The sequence below is a fragment of the Biomphalaria glabrata genome, chromosome 8 (assembly GCF_947242115.1).
Source record: "Biomphalaria glabrata chromosome 8, xgBioGlab47.1, whole genome shotgun sequence".
NCBI lineage: Eukaryota > Metazoa > Mollusca > Gastropoda > Planorbidae > Biomphalaria > Biomphalaria glabrata.
In genome coordinates, this window is record NC_074718.1 from 44547757 (window position 1) to 44574865 (window position 27109).

At 38.6% G+C, this 27109-nt stretch overlaps 1 protein-coding gene across 4 annotated transcripts in view; it reads right to left on the minus strand.

The window, feature by feature from the left end:
• Nucleotides 1-27109, minus strand: part of LOC106069798 (uncharacterized) — a 178833-nt gene that overhangs the window by 148036 nt on the left and 3688 nt on the right. For 3 of the 4 annotated variants that reach the window (XM_056038730.1, XM_056038731.1, XM_056038732.1), the window contains one exon: nucleotides 18785-18930. In XM_056038730.1, coding sequence (XP_055894705.1) covers nucleotides 18785-18930 — 146 coding nt within the window. Of the gene's footprint in view, nucleotides 1-1398; nucleotides 1905-11956; nucleotides 12157-18784; nucleotides 18931-27109 lie in introns of those variants that run through there. The other variant, XM_056038733.1, reaches the window with a different exon arrangement.

The window sequence follows — 27109 nt, forward strand, 5'->3', positions numbered from 1 at the left end:
TCAAAAAGTAAGGGACGTAACTTAGAAAACAATTAGCCAAAAGATTAAGAAATAAAGTTGTCTTTCTTGTCTGCAAAGAAATACGAATATAGAATGTATGAACTAATGGTTTCCTGGTTGCCACTAGATCCTAGAATGAGAACAGTTTGATTAGTGATTTTTTTTTTATTCAAATAAATGAAACTATTTATAAATCATACAATGTTTTAAAATTATTTTATGCTATTTTTGTCTTTCAGATTATCCAAAACTGCAAAAAATGATCAGATAATTTTCTTGGCGACTTCATTGTACGCATTGGATCGTGAAGAGGAATGAGGAATATACGTCTTATCTTATACATCTTATAAATTACAGACGTTACTCCAAAAGAGAAGATAATTACGCCCTTCACGTATTCCTGTGTTAATCTAGTCATGCATGTTAACTCAGTGACTCAAAAACTGCCCAGTCATTTGGTCTTTATTAATAATAATTACAACAAAACTGTTGGAAGGAGTAGCCGGGATAGTGTGGTCAAGAAAAAGTGATAATAGAGGGAAAAAATATGACGTACATTCTAGAAAGTAAAGATGGTCAAGCGTCTCCCCCCACTTTTAGTCACCCGAAGCCACTCCACATAAACACACACCACACTCACACAGGCACGTGCAGATAGCACACACACACACGGATGAGTGAAGTGTTAATCCAGTTGAAAAAGAAACACCAAACATTTCCCCCCCCCTGCCCCCCCCCCCCTTGACTGGACACCTGTGTTTCCCGATGGCTTAACGCTGGACGCTTAAAAGAAAGCGATGATACCGAAAGGTCAAAGGTCATGCAAAATGTGTCAGGTCATTGTTACCGCCCCATAATTTATTTTTAGAGCCATGTTTGTCAATGTTTACATACAAATGCTTCCTTGTTGCTTGTTGCTAAGGAGATGTGTATGTTATCAATATCAATGAAAGTAAAATGGCGGGGTAAGGGGAATTAATTTTCAAGAAATCTACTTCTGTTCTTCCATTTTTTTCCCTTTTATTCTTTGTCCAGTCCAGTAGGAGTTGTCTGTTCTTCGTTGTCACGTGATTCGTATAAAGAAAAAAAAAAAAAAGGGGGGGGGGTATCGTTATTTCTAGACTCGGCACAGGAAGACGTCAAATTTCTTTCAAAGAAAGATCAGGAAAAATGTTTTAGTAAATCAAAGTGTCAAAGTACACATAGACTCGTATAGAGACAGGAACCTTTTTTATAACACAAAAAAAATCTTTAAACTATAGAAGCAATTCAAACTATCTATGGCGAATTATATATAAATATCATTCATTCACCGAATTCTCAGAACATGAAGTGCTCACCTAGTCGTCTAAATGTCAACAAGTCAACTGCTCACACTACCAAGCTTGTTCCACTTACCTGGTGGAGGCACTTCCGGCCCAACTGCTTCGTGCACGCAAATCCATGGCGGCGTCCGAAGGTAGGCGCTCGGCGGCACTTCTTCTTACGGACATGACTGAGAGACATTGACTGCAGCAATTAGGGATTGCTTCCCAGTTCCTTGTCTGCTGCCAACACAAGAGCCGCTATATCCATCCGTGAGAAATGAGCCACAAGTATCCACACTAGAAATCCATTAAACTACCCACCACTATATCCACAATATTATCCACAAAGTTTCACCAGTAAGTAAAAAAAATATATGCACATCCATTTAGTTACTATCAAAAGAGCACTGAATTCACAGTGTAAACTCGAGTTGAAGCTCTATTGTTTTTGAGAACATTTGATATTGTTGTATGCAATACATATTGTGTAATAATGTGTAATATAACAGAACACTTTATAAGGCAACTGTATCCCTAGGGATATATCTCCAATTTTTTTTATCCTTAATGTTTATCCTCAATTTCTATCCTAAACTCCTAAGATAATTTAGCGCAAAGTTTAGCGAATTACCTCCAAAGAAACAGGAATCGAAGTAGATAACAGTTAGCACTATCACCAAACGCTAAAATTTAGAAAAGAAAAAAATACTATTGAGCTATTAACTCTTGCTCTCCTAACTGACGATACCAACGTTGATTCCACCAGAATGTGGTAAATAATAACGGAGAGAAAGAGTTAATAGAATAGCGTATTAATTTCTTAGTGCAGTAAATGTGAAGTTTTCACCGCGCAAGGAAGTGGACGAGGTTTGTGAAGTAAGTCATAATATGCAAAGTTGTCGATCTTTGAATGTCTGTCCAACTATACAGACGATAGGAAGGGGGGCAGGGGCGGGGGAGGAGAGAAAGTGTGTAATCTACCTGCTGTCATTTATCAACATGCACCAACACACAAACACAAAACTAGCCCAAGAATCGTGGAAAGAGCGCGAAAGGCTCAGTAGCAAAAGTCAACACAATTTCAAACACGATTTCTCACGTCTGCTCCGAGCAACATTTTTTGTTTTCCTTTTAATAAGAGTTATCGACCTTCTCATATGTACAGCATAAAGAGAGCAGGAAAGTGGAGACATCTTGTAACAAGTGGAATGCTTTTGTTAGGGGAAGAATCTTTTTGTATGAAGATCTCAATTCAAGATCTAAATATTTAGATCTGAATATGTGTGTGCGGTATATTGAAGCAAACAACAGAATCTGGGAATGTATGTTTTTCATATATGAGTGTGTGTTGCTGTTGTTACTAATGAATGTGGGAGAATCTGGGAATGTATGTTTTTCATATATGAGTGTGTGTTGCTGTTGTTACTAATGAATGTGGGAGAATCTGGGAATGTATGTTTTTCATATATGAGTGTGTGTTGCTGTTGTTACTAATGAATGTGGGAGAATCTGGGAATGTATGTTTTTCATATATGAGTGTGTGTTGCTGTTGTTACTAATGAATGTGGGAGAATCTGGGAATGTATGTGTTTTTTTCTATATGAGTGTGTGTTGCTGTTGTTTCTAATGAATGTGTGAGAATCTGGGAATGTATGTGTTTTTTTCTATATGAGTGTGTGTTGCTGTTGTTTCTAATGAATGTGTGAGAATGCATTGGTGTTTGTCACTATGTGTGAGTAGCCTACACTTAATATTCAATGGACCAAACACTCAATAGACTGTAGATTCGATTCTTTGGTGTCTTTTTTTTTTGGGGGGGGGGTTTAAAATCAAGTGCAAACTATTAAAATGTATGCTACAGTCAAATATTCAAAATATTTATACCTTAAGGAGCAGTAAACATGTAACTTGGTCATTTTTATTCCAGTGCTACCTCTGTAGACTTGATATAGTGTCTTTTAAATAGTTGACTAAGTTAAGGCTTTTGTGATATATAGTTGTTAATTATGGAGGACTATCTCATCCCGAGAGTCTTCCTTCATGGGTAACTCTCGACTGAATCAAGAAAAACATCCATTACATGGATGTAATCATACGGGACCTCAAAGCAGTGAACGACACTACTGACCAGTGTAAATGAACACAACACTGAAAATAATGACCAGTGTAGATGAATACAACACTGAAAATACTGACCAGTGTAAATGAATACAGCACTGAAAATACTGACCAGTGTAAATGAATACAACACTGAAAATACTGACCAGTGTAAATGAACACAACACTGAAAATAATGACCAGTGTAGATGAATACAACACTGAAAATACTGACCAGTGTAAATGAATACAGCACTGAAAATACTGACCAGTGTAAATGAATACAACACTGAAAATACTGACCAGTGTAAATGAATACAACACTGAAAATACTGACCAGGGTAAATGAATACATCACTGAAAATACTAACCAGTGTAAATGAATACAACTCTAAAAATACTGACCAGTGCAAATGAATACAACACTGAAAGTATTCACCAGTGTAGATGAATACAACACTGAAAATACTAACCAGTGTAAATGAATACAACACTAAAAATACTAACCTGTATAAATTAATACAACACTGAAAATACTAACCAGTGTAAATGAATTCAACACTGAAAATACTGACCAGTGTAAATTATAACACTGAAAATACTGACCAGTGTAAATTATAACACTGAAAGTATTGACCAGTGTAGATGAATACAACACTGAAAATACTGTCCAGTGTAAATTATACAACACTGAAAATACTGACCAGTGTAGATGAACACAACACTGAAAATACTGACCAGTATAGATAGATACAACACTGAAAGTACTGACCAGTATAGATGAATACAACACTGACATTAAGAAATACTTTGAGATTTAAACTTGAAAACAAATTCAGAAAGAAATCCCAGATTGTGACATGAATTGATAGTTCGTGGAACTAGATAAGAACTTCTAGAAGTTTCAATTAAAACGAACACATATTAATGATAAAAAAGCATACGCACACACACACACATACCTTGTCTTAGACTATGCATTGTCAGCAAGTTCAAACCTATCAGGGGAGTTGTGTTAAAAAGAATCGAAAATGAAGGTTTTAAAGTCCAACCATATGGTAACACTATTCCATTGAGGCGACTAAATTAAACCGAAGAGGGAGAGAGAGGGGGGGGGGGGAGAGAATGAAGAGAGAGAGACAGAATTAACCAATCGCGAAAGGAAGAATTATATACTAACAGTTGGCAGCAATTGACAAATGAAAGAGAGAGAAAGAGAGAGAGAATGAGAGAGATGAGAGAGAGCGACAGAAAAAAAAAGAGTATGGGAGAGAGGAAGAGGCAGTGAGAGAGTTATGAGAGGGAGAGAAAGTATTAGAGTGTTTGGAAGAGAATGAGAGAGGACGAGATAATTAGACCCTAAGTCCGTGAGAACACGACACGACGACAGGAAGTTATGTGTAACTCCAAGACTGCTTTCACTTCATAGTCCGGGAAATTCCGTTAAGGATATGAATAGACATAAGCGTGTTTACCGATCCGGCATGTTGGTACCATTAGTTAAGTCAACATTACAGCCTTCAAATCGCACTGAGAGTGTCTGGCTTTAAAGGTCATAGACTTTATTACCTACTTAAAGTGTTTTCATTGGTCAGTGACATTGTGTGCCGAACTGGTCCCATAGCTTTCTCATGTTGTTATTTTTTCTCTCCTGAAATTGCTTTATTTAAAATGTGTTCCATTCTGTGACATTGAAAATAATAAAGAAAAAGTAAATATATCTTATCTTATCTTATCTTATCAATTACAGACGTTCCTTCACAAGTGAAGATGTTTATTAGAGTCTAAACTCTGCTAAGCCATTGGTTTTCCTGGCTGATTCAGGCAACCCATTCCATGCTATTTTCGCACTAAGAAAGAAGGAGCACTTGTATGAATTTCTCCTAGATTATAGAATAAGAAGTGTGCCTTTATCTTTGTGTCTTTTTTTCGATAAACAACAGCACCAACACATATTTAGTGAGTTCAGGGATGTAGCTAGCCCGAGAGAAAGGGTTTGAGACTCGTCTTTTAGCGCTACTTCATGATTTTAGCTTTCTCAATGCGCTATGATCCTATCACTTGTCTGGACCAGTTGGGAAAACAGTGTATGGGTTAAAGAAGCAGGTATATGTGAATGTTGCCGTGATCGCTTTTTAAATGCATTTTAAAAATGTACAACTTGGGTTCGAACTGAGGGCTCAACTTGTAAAAACAAATACAATTTCTTTCCCAAGTTTGATACCAAAAAAAATAAAATAATTCCCAATAGTTAATAACCTTTTTTTTTTAAAAAATTATTTATTGATTATTGTTTTATCAGTTACAAGAAATAATTGTGCGAAATTTCAATTTGAGCCGAGAGTTCAGGTTATTCTTTAACTTATGGTGCACGCGATCTGACTGTGTTGAACAGCGAGCGAGTTCCGAATCTTTGTTCCATAGACTGAACAGGCAAACCAATATATATATATATATATATATTTATATATATATATATATATATACTGCTAGATTCATTTCCCATTTTCGATATCAAACCCAATAAATAATCACTACTATTAGTTATAATTAGTTTCATGTTTTGTAAGTATAAGAAGAAGTCGAAACGAGAATTGCAGTGCGATACAGCCACAGGCAGGCGGAATGAGTACTTGTGAATCAATGCATTGAAATAAACACTAATTCGGTTTGCGTTAAATGAATAAATTTTGCATTTATTCCTCATTTCATTCTCCCCCCCCCCCGGTCCCACCCTAAATTGTTCTAAATGCTTCAGCAAACAATTATACTGTATCACGGCCTGGGTTCTACGGGCCGAATTCAGCCCTAGACAGTTGTAGCCTTATATTGTTTTAAAAGCAAACACACACACACAAACTAATGTTATAAAACAAAATGTATACGAAAAAAAAAATTAGGAGTTGATAAGTTGTCTTGGCCTGCTAGTTGGTTATAAGTCTAGTATGTCCTGTGTGGGTCCGATAGAAGAAATAGTAGATCTAGAACTAGACCATGTGAGAAAATTTGATTCCTTGATCATTACGCCCTATGACCTCAGTGCTCTTGACACACAGATATGGTTTCCAAACCGACAGACTCGAAGTGTTTGCTTAGAGAGTTTTGAAGTTACCGCCATAGAGCTGTTTTAAAAAAAAGGGGGAGAGAATCGAATCAAAGAAAGTGTTTGATATTTGCAGAAGTAAAGGAAATGTTCACGCTAAGTGTCTTGCAGGTGTTTCATTCCTTGACATAGTCGCTGTCGATGTCGACTTCAGAAGAAGAGGAGAATCGTGGAGAAATAAAAATAGAACAAAATATGTCGTTACTAGCTCACATTTTCAATAAACTCAACAATTTGGTACACGCATTGAATCACGTGACCTCCAGGTCGTTGTTAATGGTCTATTACAGCGGTTCTCAACCTTTTAAGCTCGGCGACCCCTTTTTTTACAAACCCCTACTCTGCCGCGACCCTCCTCCCCATACACACATACAGCAATAGAAGAATAGACAATAACAATCCACATTTTCGATGGTCTTAGGCGACACCTGGCAAATGGTCAATCGACCCCCAAAGAGGGTCGCGACCCTCAGGTTGAGAACCCCTGGTCTATTGCAATGCTTCAAAGGCTTATTTTTGGGCCTAATACAATTCTACAGTTCATTAAGTAGAGACGTATACTGAACAGCATTGACGCCGTGGGATGCCGACATTTAAACCATTATCGTATTTCTTTAAAGCAGTGTTTCCTAAACTGTGTTCAGTGGCACCGTAGTGTTCCGAGAGTCCTGAATAGGTGTCCCAGGAACTAGTGGAATAGTTAACTAGTTGGCCACCACGTGAATTAATCTCTCTTCAAAAAAAAAAAATAAAAAATAAACAAAGTGTACCGCTAATTATTCAGAATGTGCAAAGTGTTCCGTTACGGAAAAAGTTTGGGAAACACTGCGTTAAAGGAAAAAGAAAATTGAGCGTAGTCTCCCCTCTAATGTTTGAGATATCAAACAATCCGATGAAGTGGCCTTCACGTCTTGATTAGTGTGACTTAGATACAAGAATTCTGACAAAAATGGACGTGCCATAATATGCAAGATCAACATACCGTGATTACAACATTGACTTGGTCAATGACGCTCAATTTCAGGACCTGCTTTTCATCACAACAAAAGTGACACTTAGTCTTGCACAACTTTTAAATACTCCGTAGACTCCATCCGCGGTTCCAGGTCACTGGCGTATCTAGGTTGGGGGAGGAGTGGGGAGAATTTGAAAATCCCCCTGGGCCCCCACTTGAGGGGGGGGGCTTACAAATGAGTGTTCAAAATTGTTTTTTTTACATAAAATATTATGCAAAATGCAGGGGCCCTCGAAGAGGTCAAGCCACCCGGGCCCACAAATGATGGCAAATTCCTAGCTAAGCCACTGTTCCAGGTCAAGTGCTCAGTTACAGTCTGTACTGCTTAGCTATGACGACTGCAACAAGCCGCAGACAAAAGGCTCAGAGAAAAGCAGGCAGGCTATCGTAAAGTCAGATCATGCACTGAACAGATTTTCATCCCGCGAACTATCATCAAGCAAAGCCTGAAATACAAATAAAGGCTGATAATAAGTTTTGTAGATTTCAAAAAATCCTTTGAAAGCGGACATCGTAAATCATTCTGGAATATTACAAGAGAATATGACAGCTCTCAAAAATGTTGTCCAAATGTCTTCAAAATCTCTACTGCAAATCTAGAAAAGATGATGGAATAAGTGAGTTCTTCAACATCAGGTCAGCTGTGAGACAAGGATGTATTTTCTATTTCTCTTTCTGCTAGCCATCAACGATGTCATTTTAAAAAAAAAACATTCGGTATCCCAAGGGCATGAACTAGCCCGACTGACGGACCTGAATTTTGGCAGACGATATAGCAGACGATATAGCATCACTCGGGAATACGAGTAAATTAATGCAAAAGATTACGGAGAGCCTGTATAGAGACGCATTTAAAAATCGGCCTCTGAATAAATCTTAATAAAAACCAAACTTATGCGCGTGTTGGCTAGAGGTGATGAGGTCATCAAGTACCACGTCATCGTTGGGCATACAGACCTTGAACAGATAGAACAGTCTATCTAGACAGCGATATCACAAGCGCTGGAGATGTATATTACTATGCTGCATGTTGGACAGCGAAAGCAACAGCCGTCTTTTAAGAAACAAATCAGTCTGAAGACCAAGATCTACCTCTTTAATACAATCATTGTACAAAAGGACACACCTACACTTGCGAGAGTCATCCATAGCCGTTGACAAGAGACTAAACGTGGGCACGGCATAAAGTAGTGGTCATGGCATCAGGTACTGGGCATGGCATCGAGAAGTGGGCATGGCATCGAGAAGTGGGCATGGCATCGAGAAGTGGGCATGGCATCAAGTAGTGGACATGGCATCAGGTACTGGACATGGCATCAGGTACTGGACATGGCATCAGGTACTGGGCATGGCATCAAGTAGCGGACATGGCATCAAGTACTGGGCATGGCATCGAGAAGTAGGCATGGCAAAAAAAAAATGGACATGAAATTAAGAAGAGGGCATGACATGTGGGCATAAAATCAAGAAATAGATATGACATCAAGAAATAGGAATGACATCTAGAAATGGACATGACATCTAGAAATGGACATGACGTCTAGAAATGGACATGGCATCTAGAAGTGGACATAACATCAAAAAGTTGACTTCAGTGTTTGAAAACAAGTCAGATAGTTTGAAGTTTTGACAGAGTCAACGTTGATATCCCCAAAAGGCCATTTTACATGGTCACAGAGAATGTACAGTTAAAAAGTAAACACATGAAATAATACAATCGCTTCTTTGTAACACCCCCCCCTTTTTCACCCCCCCCCCCCCACAACTTGACCTGATATCGAGGCTCAAGAAAGGTCATATCATTCGAGTTATTCAGATTGTCCTGACCTTATGCTTTTATGTCATGTGTGTGTGTGTGGCAACATTTAATTTTCTACAGATGGGTTCACACAAAACTTACTCATGCGAAACGACGTAGAACCCAAAGAAAAAGGTGGGGGGGGGGGGGGGGACTATGCTGCTAAGACGAAATCACGGAGTTACATGAATCAATAGAGTGGAAAGTGGGTGACGAAACAGACAGAAACAAACATTTGTTGGTTTGCTAAAAAATACATATTAGTCTTTTCATGAAATGCTTCACGCTATCAGCCCTCGAGTAATAGGCCTCCGTCTTATGGTCCTCTAGGAGGCAAAGGTTAAAGTGCACCGCTGAACAAATTTACCGTGCAGGAGGTGGAGAGGGGGGTGGGGGTGATGTTTCCGCTGCACAATATTTTACACACGCGATCTATAATCAAAGTGTGTTTTTGTGCGCCCCCCCCCCCTTTTTTTTCCCAAATCACGTGATCTATTCTTCTCATTCTACTCTCTAACACAAAAGTTCAATACAAAACACGGCGCCATGGCTTCGCGTCGTGACCCCGTTTAATAGAAGACGTCTGAATGTCTCACTTCCGGTTGGGTGGCTGCATTAAAAACAAAAATGTTTGTTTAGTTTTGTATTCAAATTGTGTAACATTTATTTTGATAGCCCAAAACATATTTGTACTTTGTAGAAGAAAGACCATCAAAACGGCGCACAGCACTGACCTATATCATGTTACAAGGTTTGGATACGTCCTGATTGAACGCTTCACTGCAAGACGACCTCTATATTTATTCATAACATTATTCACTTAAAGAATATTTAGCTTTTCAAGAATATATAGTTTCCAAACTTACCTTTCCTCTTGATATGGAGAGGCGTGTTTTTTAATTTGCGTTCCTCTCTCACCCCCCCCCCTCTTTCTGAATGAGATGGGAACGCCAATGAATCAATCAACAATCATAGAAGCTGGTCTCGCATGACCAGATCGATAGTTAGATAAAAAAATATCTTCTCGATTAAAAATAAACCTCTCGAAGAGAAAGAAATTGCTATGTTACTGTCCAGTAACACATTTTTGGAGATTCTGGTCTGCATAGAACAAGCGATATGCAGGAAGAACATGTAGAAATTGTAAAAAACAAAATATAGGTGAATATGTCACAGAATAATTTTATTTCTTGACTTGATTGAGCTGAACAATCGCAGGGCCTGTACTATCAATGACCTTCTTCCTATGATTATTTTTTTCAACGTTTGAACCGGATTAAATAATCGAAACGGATTAAATAATCGAATACAAGAAAAAAAATAAGAAATCGATTACAAGAGTCCAAACTTAGAGCAGACGTGGAAAATGTTCAGAAAACGTCACGTCCTTTCCCCGGGCTGTAAGCACACATTCGATTGAACTCTAGTGGGCAGACCTTTTTTTTTTTTAAATAAAATTCCTAATTCAGTAAAATGCTGTTAATTAAGTCGGGAGTGGAATGCATGAGCTGACAGACACCACGACCTGACGGCAAACAATCCCTCCCCCCCCCTTTTTTTCCCCACCATATTTTTTTCTTTGCTTCCAAACAATGAAAGTCATTTGAATTATAGGGAAAAAAATGAAAGATGTGTCCCAAGACATAACATCTCGACCCCCATTGCGCTAGACCCCATGGCGCTGGTAATACAAGAGAAATCATAAAGGTCTAGGTCCCGAGACATAACATCTTGACGCCAGGACGCTCGCCCCCATTGCGCGAGTAATGGAAGAGAACTCATCGGTGTCTAGGTCCCCAAACATTGCATCTCGACCCCAGGTGTCCGCAGGTCGCAGGCAGAACTCATTTTTCAAGCACTGAGAAGATTTTTTTGTTTTTATTTCTAAGCCTTAAGCTTCAGTTACATCACAAAATCATTGAAATTATTTCACTCAAAAAATTTATCAATCTAGATTCTCGAATAAAACACAAATTAATCAAACTTGTTTTGAAACAAACAGTCTCTAGTTCTTGTCAATGTCAAGGGCACATAGTTAATGTTTAACTGACAATTGGATTTAGAAGCTAATTTTGTGGAGCTTCTGTAAATTATGAGATTAGAGAGACAGGTGAGAGAGAGAGAGAGAGAACGAAGGAATAGGGTCAGGAGACTAGGAGGGGAAGCAACAAGGTTTGACTTAGAATGATGACTTTGTGTTTCAAGCAGAAGAGAGTGATAATAATAATGACCAAAGATACGAAACTATACATATCTATCAGCAGCATGGAAACATTCTGCATAGAAGTAAATAAGAAATTACAGACAAAAATCATGTTTGAAAAACAAAGGAAACAAAGTTTGTTTCAAAAAACGAACAAATCACTCAGTCCACTGTTCTACACCAATTTATCTGGACAGTATAGACTGACAGGTAAATACCCAGGTAGGTTAGTAGAGTTGGTAGATCTATAGATATTCATATCAGCCTGATAGAAACAGTGATTGATAGTGATCGATTGATGCGTATCGTTTAATTTCGAATGGTCTGACATCCCATCATGCAGTTTTCATAACAAAACAACGAATTATTTACTAAATACATCTTTTTCATTTCTCATGATAAAACCCAGATCTCCTTAAACAGAGTTGCTTACCACTTCACACGTAGAAATAATTTAGTAAATCCACTGAGAAACGTCAAGAAGAATTCACATGAGTCAAAACTAATCCATTCTAAGTCCTGGTCTGACACACAGGAGGACTTAACGACTAGCAGAAGCAATCAAGTCATACACACAACTACCGAGCTGAACACAGGCCGAGCATTCTCACACATTGAATGGGCAACTAAGGGCAAGTCAATGCGTCACGGACTGCAGTGGCGATGCAGTCTGCACCCAAATCTAGAGTTGCTGTCCCTGTGTGCAAGGATGCGTAACTGCGTTATTACTGGACAGAAAACAGAAACCAAACATGTTTTTTTTTCCCACGCGTGGAGAGTAAGTCTGGTCCAAGTATAGAATATCTTAGTTACAGACGTGGGAAATAAGGAGCCATCAAAAGTAGTCTGTAATTGGTATCTCAACGGTTCAACACCAGAACTCTGCGGTATGGAGTTTTAACTTATTCTCCCCTAACTGACGATACCAACGTTGATTCCACCAGAATGTGGTAAATAATTACGGAGAGAAAGAGTTAATAACGAATTTTGGCTTTTCTTTTATCTTATCTTAAATAATACAGATGTTACTTCAAAAAAGAAGATGATTACGTCCTACGCGTCATGCATTTAGTCATGCATATTAAACAATGACTTAAATTCTGCCAAGTCACTGGTTTTCCTGGCTAGCTCAGGCAACCCATTCCATGCTCTAATAGCACTAGGGAAGAAGGAGTATTTGTACAAATTTGTCCTAGCATATGGAATGAGGGCTGTGCCTATATCTTTGTGTCTTTCTGAATATTTTATTAAATTCTGTTTTTGTATTTGAAGATTATGGTTCAGTGTTTTATGTATGATTGCTACTTTACTTTTGAGCCTTCTGTCCTGAAGGCTTTCTAAATTTAGTGATTTTACTAAGGGTTTGGCGTCGTTTAACTTCCATTATTACTTAGAAAGTGAGATTAAAGATGTAATGAATAAAATGTAATAAACAGGGACGGTTTTAAGCGTGTGGAGGCCCGGGGTAGATATTTTTGTAGAGGCCATACACTTTTTCTTTTTTTCGAAAGCTTTAATAAAAAATCCACTTATGAATAAATATATTTAAACCGGTATCTAAAAGCATGCCGTCTTTTAGACAAAAAGAAACAGAGTACTTGTACATTTAAAATCATTTTCCTTTTTTTTTTAAAAAATAACCAATTAGTTAATTAACTATTAATAAACTGCTTTGTTTGGCGTTTCAAACAAGGGAAAGATATAGTTGTTTGATACCGAAAAGGGAAATAAATCTTACTGTATTGAGAAGTATGGATGTAAATGTGGACTCTACCCCTTAGATAAGTTTTGTAGTTGTTTTTTTTTTTCTTTGTAATTTTTTTATTTATTTTTTTTTTTTTGGGGGGGGGGGTATTTTGCTAGTTTTTTTTATGTTGCTAAGTTTGTTGGGACTTAGTTGAAGGAGGTAATGACGCATTCTTTGCTGTTTGGGTTTTTGTTACAGTTATTACATACCCATAGTAAATTTGATCTTGACCGACTCCCCCCTCCCCCCAACTACTTTCATATCCCTCCATGAAGCGCGGCGTAGAAATACTGAATGATCACGTGATCGCACATGTAGACGTGAGATGTAGAGTACGTGGGGGATCACAAGACCGTTTAGAAAGGGACGTAACCACGAGAATGGTTAGTAAAGGGAAACAATTACAGGACCAGTCAGTAAAGTACGCAAAATAAGACCAGTTAGCAAGAAAGTAATGTCTAGAAATTTTAATTGTCATATATTTAGATAGTTAAATCTATCTAGTAGCTGCCAAAAAAAAAAAAAAAAAAAAAAACGCAACGAACAATGTACAAATATCCATCAGAAAATAGAAAACAGATCTGTCATTATCTAATTTAAAACTAAAAAATTGAACATATACATTTTTTTCCGGGTGATTTTCCACGCCGGTGGCGGTACCAGACTCTGTTCCATTGTGATAAGATCCAAAGGAGATTGAGACCCCTTGCAGTTTGGGGTCAGGCGGCTTTAAGAGTCTGCAGTGGTCTTATGACTGTTCCTCCACAAAGGGGCTCCAGGAATCATATTTTCTGTTAGGGTTTACTCCCTTAGACTAAGACATTACTAGGACTCACAGCAGTGAGGCTATTAAACTGTTTGCACTCTTAGCATCACTTCATATTTCATCATCATCATCATCCCCATTATCATCATCATCACCATTATCATCATCACCATTATCATCATCATCATCATCACCATTATCATCACCATTATCATCATCATCATTATCATCATCCCCATTATCATCATCATTACTATTAGCATCACCATTATCATCATCATCATCATTATCACCATCATCATCATTATCATCATCGTCATCATCATCATCACCATTATTACCATCATCATCATCTCTCTCTCTCTCTCTCTTGACTTTCGTTGTAGAAGTGCTTTGACAGTTCGGGTTTCCGAATCCGTCCATTTCCCCCGGTCAGCAGCCATTCTGTTACGTTGTCCAGCTAGCTTTCCTTAGGATGACCATTTCTTCGCGCTCCTTCCTCTGTACTTCATAGTACTTAGTAAAAGTTGATTCAATATATTTCATTATACATATAGCACTAGGTGTATACGTGTGTCTGACAGTTTAAGTATTGAGACTTTTCCCTTTGAATCTTCTCGTCTGACTAAAGAGAGCAATTCTTGATGGTACACCGCGTAAGTATTTCATTAAATTATTACGTAGGTTTTCTAAGGCATTTTGATTTAATAATAACAAGGTTACAAAGACAGTTTGTGTGGAAACACAAACTCAAAATCGTCCCCCGCAGTGGTCCACCAAGACAGGAAAAAGGGCAGGTTTCAATATTTTCAGAAAGAATATCAGAATGAAATTCTATCAAAGGCAAATGACAGAGAAGAATGAAGAAAGAAGGTTGACCGATCCTGTGTGGTGCCCCAAAGATCCAACAGACCAAGGGATATGTGAAAGTAAATGTGAAGTTAGATGTGAACCTGGCCTAACTGATGTCTTATAATGAGTATCTAATTGGTCTAATTGTTTTGTAAAGGGTCAATCTCTTATTCAAAGCCTCAGAATTTTGTGTTCGATGAATTTGACAGCACTCTGCAGTTCACGCGATAATATGAAAAACTACTTATTAATTGTTGTTTTAAATTATGTCCAACTTATTTGAATAGTACATAGATTTTTTCTCTTTAAAAAAGAAAGTTAGCATTTATTTTTTGTAAATGTAGTATTTAGTATGACAGAACTTTCATAACTTAGCAATACAATTGCAAAAAATAATATTTTCTATAAAAATCTAAAACCATTTGCATAAATGTGTTATAAAAAATGACAAGGCGTATCTTCTCTTACTAAAACGCCTCCAGTGTTTGTTACTTTTAAAAGTGAATAGTTGTAAAAAAGGTGTATTTTTCCGAAAAAACTGCTTGCATAATTGATTTTAAAAATTAGAATTTTAACTTTCAGAAGAGAAAAAAGTAGCCGTTGCATCAGAACTTTGAATGATCTAAAATATCATGATGTCCGATTTTCATGTTCTCTTCTAGTTTCCGAGATCTAAGCGGGACGGACGGACGGACGGACAGACAGACAGGTCACACAAAACTAATAACGTCTTTTCCCCTTTCGGGGGCCGCTAATAAAAATCATCGTAAGAGCAGCAACATAACCCAAGGGAGACAACAATATTAAATCGTCTTGGATTAATTCGCCTTGGTTGTCGGTCGCAATTTTTTTTTCTGTCACTGCAATAAAGACAACTTTAAAAAGTAAAGCTTTAAAAAAAAGCTCTCCATTCAGATCTTGCGATCTATAGGACAGATGATGTTAAGTTCATCAAAGCTTTTAGCTAATGAATAAATAATCGTAGATAATGGAATATTTATATGAGTTTAAGAGTGAGGAATTTATCGTGACTAGAATGTCCAGATGTCGCCACATCTGATGCGGATGAAGCCGCTACATTCTGAATGCCCAGATGTCATTGTCATGACTTGCCATGTCAAACTGACCTCTATGCAGACATGGTTACATTATTTATACTATGTATGTGACAGTGTTATATAGGTCAGTAAAGGTTATTGAAACAACAGCAAATCTGTCAATAGGAAATCTTTGGAATATTTTTAAAAAAAGTAAAGTCCTCAAATAGAGGAAGAAAATGTGAGATTTGGAGGAGAGGAAATGTGTGGAGATTTGTGAGGAGATGTGTGGAGGGTGAGGAGAGGAGATGTGTGGAGATTTGGGAGGAGAGGAGATGTGTGGAGATTTGGGAGGAGAGGAAATGTGTGGAGATTTGGGAGGAGATGTGTGGAGGGTGAGGAGAGGAGATGTGTGGAGATTTGGGAGGAGAGGAAATGTGTGGAGATTGGGAGGAGATGTGTGGAGGGTGAGGAGAGGAGATGTGTGGAGATTTGGGAGGAGAGGAAATGTGTGGAGATTGGGAGGAGATGTGTGGAGGGTGAGGAGAGGAGATGTGTGGAGATTGGGAGGAGAGGAAATGTGTGGAGATTGGGAGGAAATGTGTGGAGAGGAAGGAGAGGAAGTGTGTGAGAAGGAGTGAAAGAAGTGTTTAAAAAGTGTGGAAACGGAAAGGTCAAGGAAAGTGGGAGGATAGTTACATATGATAAGTAAATGATGATAAGTACATGATCTTTCAAAATGTCTCTAGTAAAAGTTTGTTTAAATCCCCCCTTTTTTTTTTACAAATGTATTTTGTAAGTGTTTCATCCATATTGTGCACTGAGCTTTTCAAACAAAAATGTTTTTGATCTTTCAAAAGACAAAAATCGGTCCATGTCAATAATCAAATCGGTCCTCGTTCTTGGCGATTGAAACTAAAACCTGAAAGAAAAAAACCTGCAAGCCAGCCACTGGGCTTTGCTTTACAGAGAGCGGAATTCCTGCTTTGCTAATGCCTTCTTGCGCAAACCATCATATTTGATATCCCAACCAATGGGACATCACTCTTGTTTGCAGTGGTCTCCCTCAGCTCGTGGACACCTTCAACTCTGCGCCCTCTAGCGGTGTTTATCCTTTTTAATGGCCATAGGAAACAATGGGTGGGTGTTCACACACACAAAAAAAAGGTTGTTTTTTTCTTTTTCTCTTTCTGTTTTAGACCAGAAATACTCCCAGGCCTAAGGCTTAGGGAGGAGGCAACATCGTTTAACTTCTCTCGCTCTCTCTCTCTCTCTTCTCTCTCTCTCTTTCTCTCTCTCTCTCTCTCTCTCTTGGATGTTTTCATTTTACGATAACTTGAAAAATTAAGAAAGTAAAAATGACCTGCTAAAGTATAAGAAAGTAAGAATGTCCTTTCATTTGGGGAGGGGAGGGAGAATTGTAATTGTAAAATTAATTAAATAGAATTTATAAGTCAACAAATGTTTTAGAAGAAACCTGAACAGACACAAAATAGAGCAGTGAGATTCATAACAAACGAATATTCACACTTAACAAATACACCTTTAGTAAAATCACTCAATTTAGAAAGCCTTCAGGACAGAAGACTCAAAAGTAAAGTAGCAATTATACATAAAACACTGAACCATAATCTTCAAATACAAAAAACAAAATTTAATAAAATACTCTGAAAGACACAAAGATAAAGGCACATTCCTCGTCCCATATGCTAGGACAAATTTGTACAAATACTCCTTCTTCCCTAGTGCTATTAGAGCATGGAATGGGTTGCCTGAGCTAGACAGGAAAACCAGTGACTTGGCAGAATTTAAGTCATTGGTTAATATGCATGACTAAATGCATGACGCGTAGGACGTAATCATCTTCTTTTTTGAAGTAACGTCTGTATTATATAAGATAAGAAGAAGAGGTGTTTTGAAGTGTGTGTGTGTGTGCGTATTTCTATGGTGATGGCGGGAAGTGGTCAGCTATGCAGTGTGAATGATGCAAGATAAGTGGATTTGTCGTCAGCGGTCTTAGATAAGACAGAGGGATTCCAGAACGCCAGACTGAAAAGACGTGTTTTTGTAGTGAGTCAGATTTTGTTCAGAATACCATTTTATATTGTTACTCAAGTCTTGTACATTGATTTCATTTTATCTGAAGTTTAAATTTGTCTATATTGTAATCAAATGTATATTTCGTTCTGCTCACCAAGAAGTTAGTCAAGCTATTTCACGCTCTACAAGTTATAATAAGCCTTAAGCCAGGGGTTCTCAACCTGTGGTGCACGATTTGCCAGGGGGCGCCAGAGCCCATCCAAAAAATGAATAGTTTTGTCTATTCTTCTATTGCTGTGTCCGAGCCGGGGGGGGGGGGGGGTCACGGCAGAGTGTGGGATTGTAAAGAGGGGTCGCCGAGCTTAAAAGGTTGAGAACCGCTGCCTTAAGCGGTTTAATTGTCTACCAGCAGTTTGGTGCTACAGGCCAACGGCCGTCCACTACAAGAGAATACATGAAATATCACAAGAATCAAGCTTAAAAAAAACTTTCATATTTTAATTATTATTGATATTTTTTTTTAAATGAGTGTATTGTCACAGCTTTCCTATTACATTTATAATTATAACTCGATAGAATCAACCTCAGGTCTCGATACGTCTAGGTGTCCCTGGTTCAGTTCTAGTTAACGAAATAAAACAATGAAACCACTAGATCGAACACATAAACTTTTAATCAGCTTTACTGCATATCACACACAAGCTGGTCTCTCTCTAACAAACAAAACATACTTCCGGTCATTCGCGCAGATTGTAAAAATAGATTATACATAGGCTACATACACACATTCATCCGTGACATGTATTTTATTTTACTCACCGCAAGACTGTAATAGTCAGGGTAGAGAATGCTGTATCCACTATATCCAAAGCTTGACCAACGTCCGAACAAGGGATGTCATTCACCCGTAAAACGTAATCCCCTTCTACAAGTGCAGAGTCACCGGCCTTGCCACCAGCAACAATCTGGAAAATAGATTAACGCACGAGACTTAAAATCAAGAAAGGCGAGCAGCTTTAGAGTTTGGAAATACAGTCTACAGTCGGATGGCTGCCCAGCTGTCGTCTGGATAGTTCCGGGTTCGAACCCTGCCCGCTTTCATCCCGTGGATTGATCTAGAACGTAATTATCTTCAATCCTGTGGGTACATTCGAAACTAACAAGTTGAGTCAGTCTAACCCGGATAATCGGGACACTCGCTTATTCGGACCAAATTCTTAAGTAAATAAATCCTATAATACAGTGGAATCCGGTTAATAGAGCAAGCCGGTTTCGTTTTTTTTTATTCAATTTTTGACAATGTTGTCACTTTCAAGCGAAATAAAATAATAAAATGCAATTGTAAAAGTCAAACATGTTGTTAAACGAGAACAAAAAACAAAATAGAAAAGACTTTCATAGTTTTTTTTATACAAGTTTTTGAAAAACGTACACTGCCAGGGTACATAGTAGGATATGGGTTAAGACTGAGACCAGAAGTGGCCTTAGGGGGCATCGAGTGGGGCAACCGCCCCAGGCCCCGCGTCTTACAGGGCAAAGCCATACAAATATTTTGTCCTTTTGTTACCGTCAGCCCATCGTACAAAATATTCTAGGCCCTGATATGACTCTTGCCTGGGGGCCCCGCACGCTGCTTAGGCAGACTTGTCCAAGAGGATCGTGGCCCTGAAGTGGTCTGATAAATTGGATTCGACTGTATCTTCAAAATGAAGCTCCTGCCAGAGCTCCATAATACTGTAAGCGAGATTTACGAGATTAACTAAACTATGTCAAGGAGACTCAATAAAACTTCAACATGGCCAACTAGAATCAAAAAGAATTCGCGTACTGAGTCTCCTTGAGATAACATGCGTAGGACGTACTTATCTTCGATATACAAAGCTCATATCAACTCACTCTGTCAGTCCGTCTTGTCTGTCTGGTAAAAATCATGAGGGTTAAGTCCCCTTAAATAATTGTTAACGCTTTCTCCCACACGCATTCTCCGATCAGGTTCATAATTTAAGCATATGGTGTACCTAACAAAACACGAATAATTAAAAAAAAAATAATTATTCAATTGGTAATTAATTATTTCGCTTGATATGGAATAAGGGAAATAACTTCTACATTATTGATAGAAATAGTTGTAAGGGAGTTCGTCACCTTAGATAAGCTGTGTTTTTCTAAGGATTTTTTTGTCACATAATGCAAAAAAATCCTTTTCAAAAAGAAACTATGTTTATCTATTTTGCAAGTTTGAAGTTACGTCTGTAATCTATAAGATTTTAGTTGAGGAGTGAAAGTCGATTTATTAATTTCTTTTCAGCTCTAAACTGTCCTCGTTTAATGTTAGGGAAAAGGCCTTGGCTATGTTTTATCACGCTCACATCTGCAATATTTTAAGTTTCAATATCACTGCCTGGTATGGCAATCTGAGCATTAAAAATAAAAATAAACTTTATACAATCCTTAATGCTGCTGGCAAAATCATTGGCAAAAAACAAACCCCATTTGGGCAGTTGTTTGAGACAAACATCTATAAAAAAGCTAGCAAGATCCTCGAAATAAGGAATCGCCCCTTGTGTCAGGATTTTGTGATTTTACCATCACAGAAGAGATACAAGACACCGATAGCAAAGACAAACAGACACAAACACTCTTAATTCCCCTGGCAATCAAATCATTAAATAAGAACAATCTGATATAAACTTTGTCACATATAAATTATGAGTGAGTCTGGTGTGAATGTACACTTTGGTTTCTTATAGTTATAATGTTTTGTTTGGTGTAATGCACAAATTGTAAGACAAATTTCCGTACGGACAATAAAGATTATTATTATTATTATGTTAGAAATGAACGAGTAGTCATTCTCTGGCACTGCCAGGGTCGAGTTTCGCTAAAGAGAAACAAAATTCATCGTAGTCCCTTTAACAGTTTCCACTGAGGAATTTTCTGGTGATGTGGCAGGTCTGCAGCAGTACCGCCCTCTGACAGGCAACGAAGATGTTCCTAGGAATGTTAAGGGCCTTGAAGGTGTCTGTGAGGTCAGTTGTTATTATCCCCTCGGTTGATATAACAATGGGGTATATTGTTATTTTGGACAATTATTATTATTATTATTATTTGTCTAACATCTTTAACCGTGTTGGTTCATGAAAGTAACCCATCAGACCTGCACTTAAATATCAACTTATTTACTTTGGCTTTCCCGCCAAAAAATATGAATAGATTGCCATGTTTGTTTAGAAACGTGGGAATGGGGCAGACGATCAGATTAACACACAAGAGGCGGCGAACACTTACTAAATGATACGCAGGTTTTAACATGTAAGTAAGCATTTGAAGAATTTCACCCTAGAGAAGAGGTTAATCTTTGAATATATGACGACGGTTCAAACCAGGAAATGTTAAGCATTGTGGGAAGGCCTTTTCATTGTCTGGGGGAGGGGAAGGTGTCTCAAGTGTTGGGTAAAGTAGAATCGAGGCTTTTAGCAAACAAAATGCAGGTCGGTTATTAGTTTTCACAGCAGTTCTCAGCGCCATCTATGCACTTAGCTCTTCATAAAAGAAAGTTTAAAGTTCTCATGTGTCGTCTGAAGAAATCAAATGATGACGCAATACTGGTTTAATTATGTTCGCATGGTGGAATTGTGAAGAAATGGTGCATAGGATATTCAGAAAGACACATAGATAAATAATTATAATAATGATAATAATAATAGTAATCTTTATTATCCGTGGGGAACTTTGTTTTACAATTGTGTATTATAAAAAAAACAGAACATGATTAGAGCAAAACATTTGTACAATAGCACACAAGATATACGTTCATACCCCAGTTTCTCTTGGACATTACATGCGAGTTGGCAACAGTAAGTTACAGTTTGTTCAACGTTTTAACTGCCAAAGGAACAAAAGAGTTCTGTGTCTACTCGATTATGTGGGTCAGTGTCGTATATCTTCTTGGTGATGGCCTATTTAGTATTCCATATGCCATTTTGCTAGGACAAATTCGTACAAGTGCTCCTTCCTCCTTAGCGCTATTAGAGCATGGAACGGGTAGCCTTAATCAGCCAGGAAAGACAATGACTTGGCAGAATTTAGGTCTCTAATTAGCATGCACAACTAGATTAATACATGGATAAGCGTAGGGTGTAATTATCTTCTCTTTTTAGGGAACATTTGTAATTGATTAGAACATTATATTTAATACATGGCGCATAGCTATTAAGGGTCGTTGAGGGACTTTAAGGGCGCACCAGACTCCTCCCAACTCTAATGGGTACCTAACTTTAGTTGGTAAAATAAATGCGGTTGGTCGTTGTGCTGGCCATATGACATCCTGCACGCTAACCGTTGACCAAAGAAAAAGATGACCTCAATTTCCTCTGCCCTATAAATCAGAATATCGGAAGGTCTGAAAGGAGAACTTACTTCAGTCGTAGAACGACTATGGCTCATTTCGAACACTTTTTCATGTGGCTGTGGGGCCCAATTTAGGAGAGACACTCCCGTCCATAAATATCGCAGGTTAAGGTGGCTTTCGCTTTGTTGGTAGAGGAGCTGGCCATTTTTCGTAATAGCTGAGGCCCATGTCCATAGCTTTATTGGTCACTGTCTCTCTCCAACTAGTGCGGTCTAGGGCTATGGGGGACGACCAATTTTACTTTTACGCAAGATGTCTGTACAGAATGATTTTCGGGATACGATTGTCCTCCATCCGGCGAACATGTCCGAGCCAGCGCAGGCGGCGTTGCCTGAGGGCTGTAAAGATGCTTCCAATAGCATGCGTCTCAAATAGCCTCTGACAACAAGTCCAACTCCTGGCCTTCACGTGACGTGTGGTTCAGATACTGATTCCGGCGGAACTGTTACCTGGTTATTAAAAGGGACTAAGGAGGTACCACGTGATATGTTTCACGTCAATGTTACTTAGTATTCTCTGATGCTTGCGATAACAATGTCTTATATCTTCTTATATGATACAGACGTTACTTCAACAAAAAAAGAAAATGATTACTCTATTCAAACACAAAAGCATAAAGAAGGTGTATCGCTTTTGAAGTGAGCTGAATGCACCAAGTGGAACAACACAAAACAATACAAACACACATACACAAACAGAAACAAACAGAAACAAACAGAAAGAAATAGTTTAAAATAAAAAGTAAAGCCCTGTGAGAGAGGATTGTTTGGGTGAGAGGGTCTCAAAGTACCAGTGAGCGGTCTCCAGGTACCAGTCAGTGGTACCCAAGTACCAGTCAGGTGTCCCGTAGTAAGGGATATCCAAGTATCAGGTCTATGTAGGAGTCGAGACCACAAAATAACCCAAATAGAGGCGTAGAAGTAAGAGGCGCGGCGGCTGAGCGGTAAAGGGCCTGGCTTCTGAACCGTGGTACCGGGTTCCTTGGGCGCCTCGGAGTCCACTCAGCTCTAAAGGGTACCTGAAATTAGTTGGGAAAAAGTAAAGGTCGTTGTGTTGTCCACATGACACCCTCGTTACCGTTGGCCAAAGAACCAGATGATCTTTACAAGGTCACAAGGTCTGAAAGGGGAACATTAATTTTTTAATACTTGAGAGACAGGAGACTGCTAAAACTGAACAGAATTAGGAAATGTAGAATGGCTATGATATCTGTAAATTAAGCTCAGCTAGGCCAGTGTTACAGAAGAAGAAAGGATCTAAAGTCGCTCTCTCTTACTCTAACCCCTTCGCCCCTCAAAATACATTTTGGAGATTAGATACTTTCTCCTTTGGGCCTAGATTTTAGATCTATATATAAATTGTTGTAGGTCTAGTTTGCTTCTTCTTCCCCTCGTTCTCATTGTTATGTTGGAGCGTTCAGATGATTAGACCAATTATGAGATGAACTGCGCAGTGGTTTCCAAATCAGGGAGCTCTCCATATAGTTTTCTTTCAATTGGGGTGTTTTGGGTTCATATCTTGTACGGGCATCTTGGTAAAGAGAACAGTTTTGAAATACATGATCAGCATTCTCTGGTGATACTCCACATGGGCAGGTTTCACTGGTTCCAATTTTGAGATTCCAGTACATATTTTGTCTCATTCTGTTGTGTCCGGTCCTGAGTCGAAAGAGTAGACGTTGAACTTGTCGGGATAGCTTTTAATAGGGATCATCTTTCTAGTGATTCGAATGAGAGCTTGTCCATTCCCCATTTATTTATTTTTTACTAATAATTTCTTCATTTCATCTGGATAGAGTGCAATGTCTAATTGTTTGTTTCGTTGTAGTTATAATTGGATGTTTTTAATTTATAGAAAAAAAAACGCATAGGGAAGGCCGCATCGACCTTTGCTAGACTCCGAACAAGAGTTTAAGAAAACCAGAAACTAACCACAGCAACCAAAATGGAGGTCTACAAGGCATGTGTTCCTAGCAAGCTACTGTGCGGCAGTGAGTCGTGGACTACCTACACAAAGCAAGAGAGAAAACTAAACTCATTCCACTTGCGCTGCCTTAGAAGGATCTTAAAAATAACATGGAAAAAAAGAGTGTGCAATACTGAGATCCTCGCGAGAACAGGCCTTCCCAGCATCTTTACAGTCTTCAGGCAACGCCACCTGCGCTGGCTCGGACATGTTCGCCGGATGGAAGACAACGCATCCCGAAAATCATTCTGTACGGGCAACTCGCGTCTGGCTAAAAAAAAACAACTGGTCGCCCCCACCTCCGTTACGTGGATGTGATAAAACGGGATGTAAAATCAGTGAACATTGATACTGACCATTGAGAAGACATAGCCTTAGACCGCACTACGTGGAGAGAGACGGTGACCAAGAAAGCTACGGACAGAGAGAAAACATGGGCCTCAGCTCTTGAAGAAAAGCGTGCCATACAGAAAATGGCCAGCTCCTCTACCACCAAAGCGAAAGCCACTTTGACCTGCAATATATGTTCACTAGAGTGTCTCTCCAAAATAGGGCTACACAGCCACATGAAATGAACCATAGTCGTTCTACGACTGAAGAAAACTAATTAGGCATACGCCGTCTGTTTTTCATTTATAGACCAGTGACATATTCTAGATTTTACAATTTTGATGTGGTAGACTTAGATCTGCATACCTCAAGCAAAAAAGTTGTCCCAGCTTTTGGTTTTTAAAAAGCTTCACGTTGCTCGAATTCCAAGTGGTGACTCTTAATTAAATTATTCACTAATAGCGATATTAACCTGTGTCAAGGCCATATAGCGTTTGTCCAACACATTGGAATGTTCGCGTTACACATTTTACATTGCACTAGGCGTGGCTTGATGTAGATAATGTTATGTAACTTTTTTTTCCCAATAGATTATCTCCCCTAACTAATGAAACTCTCCTATGCGATGTCCATTGATTATTTTTTAAATCGCTTGAAGTAGGCCTAAGGTTGAAAAGTACCCTCTTTTAACTCTTTCTCTCCGTAATTATTTACCAGATTCTGGTGAAATCAACGTTGGTATCGTCAGTTAGGAGAGAAAGGGTTAATTCAATTATTTTTTTAAGTATTCTTATTCTTCTTATTAAACCTGAGTCAATAGTCTCTAGCACACACAGAGCTGAGATTCGTTCAAGGAAAATGTCATTTCATTCCTCAGTTTCCGTTGAGGGATTCAACAAGTTTAAATTACTAAAGCCCATAACACTGGCAGCAAGAGAAATATCTAAATGATGTCATTGCACAATAGAATGTGTCTATACCCCCCGCCCCACCCTTTTTCTCATTGGTCTCCCTGTCTGCACCCCCCCACCCTCAATTTATTATGAATTACGACAGACCAGCTCGTGGTTTCATCAGAATCTCTTCAGCTTACACAACCAAAACTATCCGCCCACCTTAACTTATGGTTGCACCAGAAACGCACACACATTCACACCATACGGCTAACCTTGTTTAGTGGCCTAGCTAATGTTAGGCTCCCATTGCAGATTTAACCTCGAGACCTTAGGTTCAGAAGCCAAGCGCTTAATCATTGCTTAATCATGTGCTTAATCATGTGCTTAATCATATTTTTTTCGCGTGTATGTGTCTTTACTTTTTGGTCTCAAAAATGTGTCTTTAAAAAAATAGGTATAGTTGTTTTTTTTCCTTAGAAAAAAAAATTCATTGACCCTCGACACTCATCACTTAGGGAAAAAAACAACACTAAATGACCTTCGAAAAAATCCTCATAAAAACCGAGATGTCAAAAAAACATCCGTCCATGAAATATGTATGGACATGCGGCAAGTCAAACAGCGGCCGATAATCAAACATTAGGCCAATAGTTTGATCCCATACTGCGCATTATGACGCCGGACTGTGAGGGTTCGGATGAAAGAGAGCCGAGACTATTTGAGAACTACAAAAAGAAACATAAGCAGGTGATAAGCATAAAATTGTTATAAACTGTATATTGTAAAAAAAAGGGAAATAAATGGGAACAATTAGGAACCATAGGAATGGACTGAAGTAGATTTATAACGTGTTGCCTGATCGTGAGGTATGCGCTTTGGTCTGTCATCTCAATGGTTCCGGGTTCAAAACCTGCCATCCCCTGCCGTCCTGCAGGATGTTTTCTAAAGGAAACTAGGAAACTTATATAAGATACGTCAAATATAATTAGTAAGTCTATAGGATGTGGGTAGCACCATACAGACGTCATGTCTATAGGACGTGGGTATTACTACACAAACGCCATGTCTATAGGACGTGGGTAGCACCGAACAGACGACTTTATCTATAGAACATGGGTAGTGTCACAGAATTTTATGTGTACAGGACGTGGGTAGCATCACACAGACGTTATGTCTACAGGACGTGGGTAGCATCACACAGACATTATGTCTACAGGACGTGGGTAGCATCACATAGATATTATGTCTACAGGACATGGGTAGCATCACATAGACATTATGTCTACAGGACGTGGGTAGCATCACATAGATATTATGTCTACAGGACATGGGTAGCATCACATAGACATTATGTCTACAGGACGTGGGTAGCATCACATAGACGTTATGTCTACAGGACGTGGGTAGCATCACACAGACATTATGTCTACAGGACGTGGGTAGCATCACATAGACATTATGTCTATAGGACGTGGGTAGCATCACATAGACGTTATGTCTACAGGACGTGGGTAGCATCACATAGACTTCATGTCTACAGGA